The sequence below is a fragment of the Suricata suricatta genome, chromosome 14, assembly GCF_006229205.1.
Source record: "Suricata suricatta isolate VVHF042 chromosome 14, meerkat_22Aug2017_6uvM2_HiC, whole genome shotgun sequence".
In the NCBI taxonomy this organism is placed as follows: domain Eukaryota; kingdom Metazoa; phylum Chordata; class Mammalia; order Carnivora; family Herpestidae; genus Suricata; species Suricata suricatta.
In genome coordinates this window covers 27003111-27016263 of record NC_043713.1, presented here as the reverse complement: position 1 = coordinate 27016263, position 13153 = coordinate 27003111, and the positions used below count along the sequence as shown (strand labels likewise).

Below are 13153 nucleotides of genomic sequence, written 5' to 3'. Positions count from 1 at the left end.
CCAAAAGAAAACATTTTTTAGCTGATTTCTGAAACTTCATATTCTAACCTCATATATCTCCAGAACAATAATTTTTATGAAGTCTTCATCCACATTGGTTCTTCTGGCCTGAGCCATCTGCGCAAATGTTGTCAGAAGACAAATCTCTTCCGAGCTATTCATGGAAGAAAGACACTTCTCAAAGTTCACAAAGTGCTCTGGATCTGCAAGTTCATGGCAAGAAAATTAAAATGGGTAAGGAATGAACATCCACCACGTGTATTCTTCCAGAGAGAAAGAATACATAAAATTAAAGATATGCAGAAATATTTAAGAGCCTTGTTCCAGCACAGATTTCTATAGGCATTGGGAAGAAGCTAGAGGCCAGATAAAATTCCAAGTCTACATACAACGTAGCCTCAGCAGTGACATTCAACATCTCCAATTCTCCATTTCCTCATCTGCCTTAAAGAGCTGTTGAAGATTAAGTGACTAGTCACTAGTCACTAGGGACAGGTTGTCAACTGCAAAGTGCTACTACTGTCACTAGGTAAGACATTTTCAAAGGCACACTTGAAGCTACTTGGTAACTGTCAGCCAAATGAATGAGCTAACGAAAGCTGCTAAGACTAGCCAAACGCTCCACACCAACACAGCACTCATCTCAAACAAGAGAGACTTCCTTATAAATGAAAAATCTGGAACACGAAATGAGTTATAACCAAGAATCTGGGGAAAGAAGTAAGTTATAACCATGACTGCAATACTGATAAATGCGGTAAACCGTACACGGTCTGTTTTACCGGCTTCCCAGAGGATGCAGCATAAGCAATATTACATTTTGTCACTAGGGAGCGCTACTGACAAACAGCTCTGTGATCTGTGACCGAAAACTGAATGCCACAAAGGCAGTTACAGAGGAATGATTTAAAAAAAAAAAAAAAAAGGAGCCTGTTTAAAAACATGTATTCCCCTGACGGAATGTTCACAGTAAGCAGGCAGTAAGCCTACAATTCTCTCCAGATGTTCACACCTTTGAGAAATCAAAAGCAGCCTGTCAAATGCCCTGTATTTTCAAACTAACTCCATGGAGGCATTAACGACCCACTTTTCATTTCCCATCCCCAAACTGGGATCGTACGGAGGTACCACCCAGAGCATTTCAAGAGTAACGAAAATTGAAATTATCTTTCTAGTACGTCAAAACAACAAAGCCATCTTGCAAATTTTACAATGTTTACTCACGAGTGCACAGAGTACAATGACTCTTAGTCCTTCTAAAAGACAAGACGAATAACGCCACGAGGAGCGAAGCGCACAGGTGGGAGAAGACCCGCCGCGGCCGCCGTACCTTGGAGCTGCCTCTTGCACTCGGCAGGCGGGAGACTGACGCAGAGCCGCTCCAGGTTCCCGCTCTCCACCTGGCGCATGAGGTAGAAGAGCTTCCAGAGCATCTGCACGGACAGCGTCCCGAAGGGCATCTCTGACATAAACAGCCAAATGCCAAGTCTGCATGATTCAAAGAGTGGGAATAATGTCATACCTCAGTCAACTTCACCACACTGAGAAAGCAGGCAGACCTGCTTTGGTAGAAAAAAAATTCTCAAATCCCAGGGCAGCAGTTTCTCTAACATGCTTCGGCCATCAACACCTCAAGGACGGGTAACAATAACAGCAATACTCACAAAGCACTTACTCTGTGCCGCGTCCTGTTCCAATCACCCTACATCATCTCGTTCCACCCGCGCAAGACCCAGGCAAGGACTATGACTGACGCTATTCCCAGTTTATACAGAAGGCCACCAAGTCACAGAACAGGGAGTAAGAGGTAGAGCTGTGTGTTAAACCGAAGATCTTGTTAAGACCCAGGTGACAGGCTGCATGGAGGCGGGTGTGTGTGCGTGAGCATACGTACAGGTACGTGTGTCCACACAGACACGCGTGCCGGGGTGGGAGGGGCATCAGAAGCCCTCAGTGACTCCTCACTCATCACTGAGTGAAATGCAAACCCTTCAGCCCTGCATTCGAAGGCCTGCATGTACAGCTCAGACCCATGTTTCTAACCAGAGCCCTCGCTGTGTTCAGACCATTCCTGGACAAGCCTGGTGACACCCTCTTCCCTTCAAGTGGCTATCAATTCATTTGTGAAGCCCTCCTCTGATGTCCTCCTGAGCACTATCACAGAATTCTGTCCGCACCTGACTTTGGCGATATCATGCTAGAGTGGCCAAAAAAACTTTGTGGAAAATGCAGATTCCAAGGCCTGCCTACAGAGATCCTGGTTTTGGGAAGCGGAAGCTTGAGTCTGGCACCTTAGACCACTCGGCCATCCTGACACCACAGAGATCCTAGTTTTGTAGATCACAGTTGGGGCCCAAAGATTTGCACATTCAAGTCACCACAGGTGACTCAGACTCAAGCGCTTCTCAAACCACACAGTGAGAAACGCCTCAAGTCACTGTAATTTACACACACATACAAACCACAACAATTTGAGAGCAGACACCAAGTTTTGTGCATCTTTGAATAAACCACCACGTGGACGCGAGTCTTGTATTTTAATTATCCACTACCTAAACTAGTTTCTTGAAAAAAATCAGCACTCAACAAAAGCTCATTAAAATTTTGTGGTGTGAATTTTATTATCAAAAAAATCTTTGAAAAAAACAGGGAGGCACTCAAAACTGTTGCTTTATTTTGGGCAAAACTATAAATTGTCCAATAACAAACAAAGCATATTAAGAGAACAAAAAAAAGGTATTAAATAGTTCGTGCCTGACCCACATCTATGCCCAAGCCACTTGACCTAGATTCTGAAAAGCAATAGCTAGAATCTTGAGCACAGGTTGAAGAAACTGTAACTTCAGGTGGGCCAAGCTTCTATCGTATTAAATAATTATCCTAACGCCTCACACAGGACCTGACACTCTTGTATGACTTCTCCCAAAACAGTGAGGGGAAACTGTAGAGGCCTTAAAAGTGAAGTCACAGGATGCTGTATTTCGGGCTACCAATTCCCCACATGGCAATATGCAGTAGGTACTTGGGCTTTTGCTATCTTTAGGGTTTGTTTTGCTTTAGGTTGGGAGATAACCACTGTCAGAAATTTCTATTGGAGTGCCAAATAAATTTAAATTTCATGGCTTTAAGTACCTGATTCTTCTAGAATTTCTTTTTTTTTTTTAAGTTTTTATAGTTTATTTAATTTGAAACAGAGAGAGACAGAGCATGAGGGGTAGAGGGGCAAAGAGAAAGAGGGAGACACAGAATCTGAAACAAGCTCCAGGCTCTGAGCTGTCAGCACAGAACCCAACATGGGGCTCGAACCCACAAACCGTGAAATCATGACCTGAGCCAAAGTCGGCCGCTCAACGGACTGAACCACTCGGGTGCCCCTCTCCTATAATTTCTTTCCTAAAATAAATTAAACTCAAGAATAACAGTTCTTGATATTTTAAAGTTCAAAATGATTATCATCTTTGTGGATTACACATACTAGAGGAGAGTTCACAGCTCAGAATCTAAGAGCTAGCAGCTACGGTGAGAACTTTCCATCTCAGCTAAGCAGGTTTAAGAACACGTAACAGGAGAGCAGAGATGGGACACCATTCCTGAACCCCGCCGGGTTCTGCACAGATCTGGTGCACCTCATGAGACCACTGAATTTATGGACAACATAGAATGTATAATGAAAAATCTAAAGATTTCTAAGCCCAAGTTCTATTTCTCTTAGACGCATACCTTCTGAGTGCTCAATACTTAGTCAAGGAGTTCTGATACTTCTCTAAGGGAGCAGTTACTCTATTCTTCATCTGAAACGAGAAAAGAACTACCACCACTTACACCCAAAAAGTCCTTCAGGGTTTAGACAGTATTTCCATGTACTTCCGCATTTCATCCTGGTGACATGTCCATGGGGTCAACACAACAGGTAGTGTCATAACCTCCATTTTATAAATGAAGAAGGTGAGAACGCAAACACTAGGTGACTTGCCCAAGGTGACAGTAAAGAGCAGGCAAGACTCAATCCCCCTCCAAAACACATAATACATACAGGGCTGAGGCTAAGAGACCCATGCCAAGAGGGAACACAGCTCACAAGAAGGCAGAGGTGGGGAAGAGTGGGAAGTTAATGAGCGAAGCTGGAGGCCAGCAAACATCTCCTAGCAGAGGGCACAGTGCTGTGGGCAGAACTTGCTCCTACCCTTGGCCAAAAGCTCACGAAGACAGTGCAGGAGGTACCAGTGTCCCCCTGCCTCCACCTCAAGTGCATCCCAGGGTTATAGGCAAGAAAGACGACATAATCAGAAAACAGCATCTACACAGCCAGGACAGGGGACCGGGACCTATAAGAACCCTAGACGTTGAAACCCTCAGAGTAAGACAACTTAAATAATAAAACTGGCAAATCATTTTCACTGTGCACTACTCTTCCTCACTCAGGCACTGAGATGCTGAGAAACAGAATTCAGGCCTTGTTCTAGGCTACCCCAAAAGTTCAGGGATGGCAAAACTGAGACATCAGAATTGGGTTATTTTAAGACTGAAAAAAAATCTTAAAGAAGGAGCATTTCAATCACCACTGTAAATAAGGAAACTAAAGCCATGAATTTGCCCAAGACAAGAAATGGGTGAAATACACCTAGACATTATTATAAGACATCTTCCATAGTCAATGACTTTCATGCCACTCTTTGTCACTCGCCCGAGAGTCACTTCTCCCCAACTATCATCATATTCCTTACCTTTTGGCTTTCAGCACATGTAGGACAGCTCTCAAAAATAGCTCATCAAATTCAACCTGTAGTTTCTCCATGGAGTAGGGCTGCTGGGCCAAACCCAAGCCTTGGTTGTGGCTCACAAACTGTGCCCAATGGTCACTCACATAACCAAGGGTCATCCTGAGCATGAAGAAAGGCAAAATGACACTTTGCATCAATGCACTCAATCCTGGCACCTTTATATTACATTTGAAGCACAAATTTATTCAATATATATTTATCGAATGCCTACTATCTTCTAAGTTCTGAAAAGAATTCAAAGCGGGGGCGGGGGGTACAAACACTACCCTCATGAGGTTTACATTTAATGGAGGGCAAATGGACAATAAACAAAATAAAGTGAAAAATACAGTCTGTCACAGGTCATAAGTGACATTGAGAAAAATAAGTAGGAGAGAGGAATAAAGTTTCTCTGGAGTAAGAGAAGTTGGCCAGAGTAAGGGGGTTGGTTGGGAGAAGGAAAGGCCTTACTAAAGAGGGACATTCCGGTAAACATAGGAGGAAGTTACAGGGATATCTAAGGGAAGAGCAACCAGGTAAAAGAAAAAACACCAGGGGCACCTGGGTGGCTCAGTGGGTTAAGCATCCAACTTTGGCCCAGGTCATGATCTTAAAGCTCATGAGCTGGAGACCCACGTCAGTCCCCGTGCTGGCAGCTCGGAGCCTGGAGCCTGCTTCGGATTTTGTCTCCCTCTCTATCTTCCCCTGCTGATTCTCTTTCTCTCTCTCTCAAAAATAAACAAACAGAAGAGGAGGAGGTGGAGGAGAGGAGGATGGAGGAGGAGGGGAGGAGGAGGAGGAACACCATGAAGGCTCTGAGGCGTGGTCAGCACAGTGGAGGAACAGCAAGGCAGCCAGTGTGCAAAAGCAAGGTAAGTGAGAGGGAGACTGGCTGGAGAGGAAATGAGAAAAGTGACAGGAAACCAGACCATGAAGGCTGCTGGAGATCACTGTGAAGACTGTGGCTTTTTCCCTGAATGGGACTGGGAACAAAGGAATGGCATGAGCTAACTCACCACTTACAGGGGACACCGGTTCTTGTGAGAATAAGCTGGGGGGAGAGCAAGGCAAAGCAGGAAGGAGGTCAGGAGGCGATCAGAATTACAACCAGGGAGAAGTATCTAAGAATGAACTAGAGTGGTAGCAGTAAAGGTGAGAATTCCAGCTGACTTCTGGAAATAGCATGTTTCATTGGTTCGAAAGGATGCACATTTCATCCCTGCAACTGGTATGTGTATTACATTGCTAACGTGCCATATTTTGGTAGCATTTTTTTCTTTCTTAGAGGCACATAAATGCATCTTCAGCATCAGACTGGATGTGGGGTGTGAAAGGTCGGAGATGACACCAATGTTCCGGCCTGAGCGATGAGAACGAAGCTACCATTTACTGAAATCAGAAGGCCGCGGAGAGCAGTGTGGGGGGTGGGAAGAGGGAGGCCTACTGGGTGTATTAAACTACGGTGTTCATGAGTCATCCAAGCAGAGGTGCAGACTTGGCAGCTGCACTTACAAGCTTAAGAGTTAAGAGAGGCATGGGCTGGAAATAGAACTCGGACAATCCTAACAGTATCTAGGTGATATTTAAAGACACGAGAACAGATGAGGTCCCAGGTGCAAGTTGAGATGGGAGAGAAGAGGCCCAGGAACTGAGCCCTGAGGCACTCGGACATCAAGAAGTTTGGGAGGTGAGGATGAAAACCACCAACGAGACAGAAAATGAGCAGCCAGTGAAATGGAGGAGAAACGAGGAGAATGGGGGATCCTGGAAACGAGCCAAAGAAAGTGTTTTAAGGAGAAAGTGAGCAACTCTGCGAAAGGCATGTAAGCGACGGGAGAGATGTAAAGGAGGAGGGAGACTCAGAGTCGGCCCCTGGATCAGTACAACAAAGTTCCACGGCAACAGCATTCCTAAGAGCTGTTTGAGGGGCACCTGGGTGGCTCAGTCGGTTAAGCATCCGGCTTCAGCTCAGGTCATGATCTCACAGTACGTGGGTTCGAGCCCCGCGTCGGGCTCTGTGCTAGCTCAGAGCCTGGAGCCTGCTTCAGATTCTGTGTCTCCCTCTCTCTCTCTGACCCTCCCCTGCTCGCACTGTGTCTCTCTCTGTCTCTCAAAAATAAATAAAAAACCTTTTTAAAAATGAAAAATAAATAAATAAAAAATAAGAGCTGTTTGGGTAGTACCAGGGGAAAGCCTGATTGTGGAGAGTTAAGGCAAGAATGGAGGGAAAAACCTGGAACCAACAGATGACCTGAAGAGAGGGACCTTGTAGAAAGTGTTCTACAACTGGAAGATGTGAGAAGAATCTGTGATAGATACAAAGAAAAGTAAGCAGATGGAACACAAAGAAAGAATAGTCATAATATGCTACAAGAATCAGCTGTAAGTATTAACACAGAAACAATATAAAGAGGGGCTACTGACCTTAAAGCAATAATAACAATGCCTTTCCCATAGAGTTACTGAGAGAATAAAATGAGGAGGTATAATCCTGGCACATAATGAACATTCAATCCTACCTCATGTGTATGAGCCCGAGGACAGATTTTACCTTATTTACACCAAGCAGAATCAGCAAATAAATGTCTGGACTTCTGATAATAAGTAAATATGCTTTTAGCTTTTAAGAAATCACTCTTCAAGTCACCAGCCATCCCTCCTGCCACCATCTCATGTTCATTATCTTTCTCAAGCCCTTTAAAGTCATCCTCCAGCCTTTCAGGGCATCCTATAATCATTTACCTGGCTTTCCCAAGCACAAGGATACACATCTAAAATAAATTAATTAAAGTCTATTTTGCTTTGGGAACAAAAACTGGAGAAGGGGAGGGGCTTTAGAGGCTTTTTTTTGGAGGGAAGGGTGGTTGGAAGAAATAACAGCATATTTATATGCTATAGGGAATGACCAAGTAAATACAGAAAAACCAATGATGCAGAAAAGAGGATAAAAAATTAATTCAATGAAAAGCAGTACATATGGTCAAAATTTATTCATACTTGATAATAAAAACATAAACTCATTTTCCAATCAAATAAATGACAATGCCTTCCCTAGTTCAAATATAGTGGGTGAAAGCTTTGCAACTTTCTTTAAATGGTATTTAACATAAAATGAGAGTAAAAATACAGAGAGAAAACAGGGAAACAATGACAAAAAGCGCTGCTGCCACTCTTTCACAGCTAAGTGCCAATTCCCAGGCAAAGGTTAGGAAGTAGAAGGAAAGAGCAAGTGAAGGAAAAGGAACGAGGTTCATTTTTCTTGACCAAGTTCAGTTTCGCTGGCCAAGTTCAATCCAGCAACTGCTTTGAGGATCTTAACTCTAAGGGCAATTATCTAGCAAACCAGTTAAATGTGAGATAATTAACCAAATATCCTGACTGGAAGCATTCATAGAATTCCCATCTGCTAGGTGGTGAAAAAAAAAATCTTACTCTTATGATCAGTCAGATATGAAGTACACACTAAAATGTCCATCATCCCAATTCCGCAGAATCTGCATCTGACCAAGGTGACAGCAAATAGAAACAGATGTACCAAGAGCGGTGTTACCTGATCATATAACCAATTCGTTTCACGAACTGCCTGTAGCGTGCTCTGTTGAAGGTTTCTAATCCCACAGCTAGAAGCTCCACTAGTGAGTTAGCAAAGGCAAACATTTTCATCATCTCTTGAGGTCTTGTTGTTTCAGGCAAATAATCACCTAGAAGTTCATTGGAGAAAAGGAAAAAATTATAAATGCTATGAAAAAAACACTGAAGGACACAGTTGTAAATACCTTGATGAGGACACAAAGCCAAGGTAGAAATATTAACAATCCCCGTGTCAACAGGAGACGGGAAACCGGAGACAAAGTGCAGAATGAAAACAATTTATCGAGGTTGGGCAATGTGCAAGCCAGGTGGCTCCCTGCATCTCAGCACCAAGTGGGGAATTACAAGCACCAGAGAGAAAGGAAGAAATCTCACTGAGGTCTGATAAGCCATCTCTGTACAGCACGGCCAGGCACAGGGGAACCTGAATCAGGAACTGAATGAGATGGAAGGCTGGATGCTTTTGAACTTGACACTGTCACGTTTCACACAGGACAAAAGAAATTAGTCTACCTTTTGCTTTAAACCCAAGAAGATGCTGAAAGAGCTCATGAAACGGAAACTGTGACAAAAGGATAACCAAGTCATCTTCGTTAAGGAGAAGCCAACTGGTCTCAGGGTCTTCATCCTGAGGGAGAAGATGCAAAGTCAGGTCAGCCAATTTGATGAGAATGCATCGTGCTTTAAAGTTAACAGGGGCTAAACTGTCATGGGCATGAATGGCACATCAGGGACCATGTGTCTTCATGGACTCTCCTCTCTGTATCAGTTCCGCCGATGGGCTATAAATCCCCCAAAATGGCAAGCACAATTTTATGTGTATCTGGGTCATATCCATCCTTCAGTGGCCAAAACTGCTCTCATTAAATCTGGGAGGCAAACCAGCAGAGACTCTTAAATACTGAGAACAAACTGAGGGCTGACAGGGGTGGGGGAGACAGGAAAAGGGGTGATGGGCATGAAGAAGGGCACTTGTTGGGATGACCACTAGGTGTTATATGGAAACCAACTTGACAATAAACTATAAAAGAAAAAAAATCTCCATCCCAAAGAAGATTTAAACAAAAAAATTCTTCTAGAGTAAGGAATCTTACCAGAAAGCTCACTGTTAGGACAACATCAATTAAAGAACCACATACTGAGTCCAAGTTATTTTAGCTACAGATCTCTTGCCCAAAAGCAAGGCCTACCGTAGTACTTAACTGTCTTTGCATTTGCCATAGATAAGCGCAGCTCTGCTGTCAACCGGTGCTGCCGAAGCAGGAGAGAGTAACAGGCCGTAGGTGGTGATTATATGGAGGAAATCTTTGAAGTTTTTGTTTGATATGCAAGTTTAGAAATCAAGTTGATCTGTGTCCTAAGATATGCTACATTCAAAAGCGAATGCTATAAAGAATCCAGAGATCCTGAGGAATATATCACCTCAATTTCAACAAGGGACTAATGTAATTCATTCATAATTTCCCAAGCCACACATTTCCCCCCCCAGTTTAGGTCCTAAATGGCTAACAAGCAAACCTCAGCTCCACTTAGAGCAGTAGCTCTCAGCTCTGGCTGCACGTTAATCACCAAGGAGCTGGGGCGGGTGGGTAGCTCAGCTGATTAAGCGTCCAGCTTCAGCTCAGGTCATGATCTCACAACTCGTGAGTCTGAGCCCCACATCAGGCTCTGTGCTGACAGCTCAGAGCCTGGAGCCTGCTTCGGATTCTGTGTCTCTGTCTCTCTCTGTCCCTCTCCTACTCACGTTCTCTCTCTGTCTCTCAAAAATAAATAAATATTAAAAAAAATTTTTTTAAACAAAAAAAGGAAAGAATCACCAAGGATGCTTTTAAACATTCGGATGTCTGGGGATGGGCCTGGGCGAGAGACGTAAGCTGCCCAGGCAGTTGTAATACACAGCTGGCATCAAACCACCACTGATGTGACGGATCTGGTCCGCCTTCCTGGCCACGGCCTTTCCGGGGCCAACAGCACCCTCAACCCTCTTATCTACTCCCCCAGTTCTGGAATTCACTCAACAATCGGTGAGTGGTAACCAGGAGTCAGATACCACCGCAGGGTCCTCTATCGTTATCTGTCTCTGGGAGCAAATGCAGGAAACCTACCCCAGAAAAGACTTCTCTCAGGAGAGAACACTCCTGGGGGGGGGGGCGGGGGTGGAATCTGTTCCACCACAATCTCTAAAAGACCAATTTGCACCAGCTCCTGAGAAACTCTCTTCAAGGGGACTGTTGAGTCTCTAGGAAAGATGTCTAAAGGGTAAGATGTGTGTGAAGGGCTCCCCATTCACTTGGGGAAACACAGGCATGATCCCCACGCCTGCCATGGCTCTCATTCTGAGAACTGCCTGCTGCGATCTATTAATTCCTTTTAAAAAGAAGGAGTCTTAGTAAATGTGGCCCCTGGCCATCCTGGACAGCACATCCAATCAGGATGTGAACCGTAGAAAAGCACCAGGGCTGGTAACCAGCTGAAGGGAAGGCTCCCCACAAATACACTAACCCCGTATATGGCAGAAAGAAAAACCAGTAAGTATTATCTTGAGAAACTGGATTTTGATCATTCAATCCTCATCATGAATAAAGAACCATCTTCTACTTTTCTCGTGAGAAAATCCAGATGAGAAGTATTTGTAACAGTTAAAGGGAGAACCCTGGTAAGCCCCAGCTCTCTATTGTACAGACTCATGTTACCTATTAGGAGATCCTGAGTCCAGAAACTTGCTACTACATAAAAGTAAATCCTAATATAAATTTTACACCGTATGAAAATATTCCCAGGCTCCAAATTCTCCCAGTTGAACCGGAAGATATTCTACACAAAGGCATCAACATAGCACGCCGGCTCAGAGCACAGGCTCTAGAGGCTCCACCACTTAATGACCTTATAAGCTGGGAAAAATCCTTCACTCCCCCGTGCCTCAGTTTTCTCATTTGTAAAGTGGGGATCACATCAGCACCTGCCTCCTGTGATCACTGGGAGAAGTCCATGCGATGCTATGTGAAAAGTGCTTAAAACCATGTGCGGTACATGAGAGGAGCTTAAAAATGATTAATCAAAACACCACAGACATGACGAGTTACCTCCTCTCCTCCCTCGTCGACCAGCGTCCATGTCCCAGATGCAGGCCCCGCGGAGGACGGCTTCTGCTCACTGGGCTTCATGTGCCACAGGAACTCTGCTCGATTTCTAAAGGCCAAGGGAAATCAACCCATCACATAAACGCAGAAAGCCCGCACGCACTCTGGATCATCTGCTCACCCAGAAGAGTCAGTCATTTACCCAGTCTTCAAAGGGGCTTACATTAGCAAACAAGAAATAAGAACTGGATAAAACTCAGGGAAGCTAAAAGCTCACGAACTTGGTGTGGAGACCTCCTCCATTCTGAATTAGTCATGACGAGTGACTGCGGTTACGGCCCCCACACTCCCTGGGACCACACGCACGGACTGCTGCGGTGCCTTAACTCGAGCAGGGCCTGCCGAGTGTTGCCAGGCACACGACTTGAAGGAACCATGCTCTACTCAATAAAAAAGGACAATCTGCAGGTAACTCAGAAGCTTCTTTAGGGCAAAAGAGTACACCCAAATGCAAAAACATTTTAAAGTCAAAATCATATCTACCACGTGTCAGAGAAGGCCCTGCACCCAGGCAGAGCGAGAGAACTGGAGAGGATTCCTGCCAGCTAGACGTCACAAGGTGCTGGCTAAACCTGAGGAGCAGGTATAACTAGATTAGTTTCTCCTCTTGGCCCAAAATACAGTTCTCAGTCCCTGTTCTTTCCCCTGTGGCCTGACCCTGAAAACTTCATCCATTCCTTGCTGTCACAGAAACTTTCTCCCGTGACTTCCAGCTCTGTAGGTCCACTGCTGCCCTTGCAACTTGAGGAGCCCCAGTCCTGAAGCCCCAGATGTCCACCGGTATCCGGCACGTGTCTGCCCCCAGTGACCTCCGACATTCCTCCTTATAAAACAGCTCTCCTTTCTGTCTTTTCGGTCTCTTGGCACCAGTGCCCTCACAGTCACTCAGGCTCAGACATCTACAGGGTATGTCAGAACCACCCCTTTCCTACAATTTCCTGACTTAGCCAGCAACTTCATCCCTTTCTGAGAAGATGACCTTAGGTACGCCTCCTTCTCTTTCCCAACACCACGATCCCACCCGGGCTCTGAGGCAGACAGGCTTTCCAGGAACGAGAGCGAGTGGTGCTAACACTGTTCAAGGTCACGTAGACGACTGTGCCTCCTTCCCCAGTTAAGTGTCCTCTTGATGGTGAGTTGGGATCCAGAGCCAGGAGAGCCAGAAGTCTGTACCTTAATTAATTAAGCAGAAGCACATCTTCTTCTGCCTTCACTCAATCCTAACCTTCCTTGATATGACTTTTACCTTTGTTCAAAAGCCCTCAATTGCTGCCATGCCCAGGCCACATCAGATCTAGATCCCTCTGTCTTAATGTCAAAACTTTCTATCATCAAGTCACTGTGGTTATGCACCTGTACGACCATCCCCCACACAGTCCTTCACTCCAGCCACCCTGCCTGGCCTCCGCACAGCCATCTATACTGTGCCCAGGGCCACTGCCTGTTCTCCCCACCGCAAGCGCCCTGTCTGCTCCTCTCCTACTGAGACCCACCCAATTCTTGCAATTCAGCTCATGCACCTGGAACCTTCTTCCACTGATCCACCCTCCTCTCTTCAGCCTCTTCAGTGCTAGTGTGCCAATCACAGCTTGACAACTCGTGCTTTTCCCCCTCTGCCTCTAAATCTCTTCTTCTAAGGAAAAGATGATCTTTCTTATCTCC

At 45.1% G+C, this 13153-nt stretch overlaps 1 protein-coding gene across 1 annotated transcript in view; it reads right to left on the bottom strand.

The window, feature by feature from the left end:
• The window catches only part of EPG5 (ectopic P-granules autophagy protein 5 homolog), a 106286-nt gene that overhangs the window by 75279 nt on the left and 17854 nt on the right, over positions 1-13153 (bottom strand). Inside the window, exons 7-12 of the mRNA XM_029922924.1 lie at positions 11435-11540; positions 8865-8979; positions 8311-8461; positions 4725-4880; positions 1331-1488; positions 49-203 (exon numbers count right to left, since the gene is read on the bottom strand). Of these exons, the coding sequence (XP_029778784.1) occupies positions 49-203; positions 1331-1488; positions 4725-4880; positions 8311-8461; positions 8865-8979; positions 11435-11540 (841 nt within the window). The remainder of the gene's footprint in view (positions 1-48; positions 204-1330; positions 1489-4724; positions 4881-8310; positions 8462-8864; positions 8980-11434; positions 11541-13153) is intronic.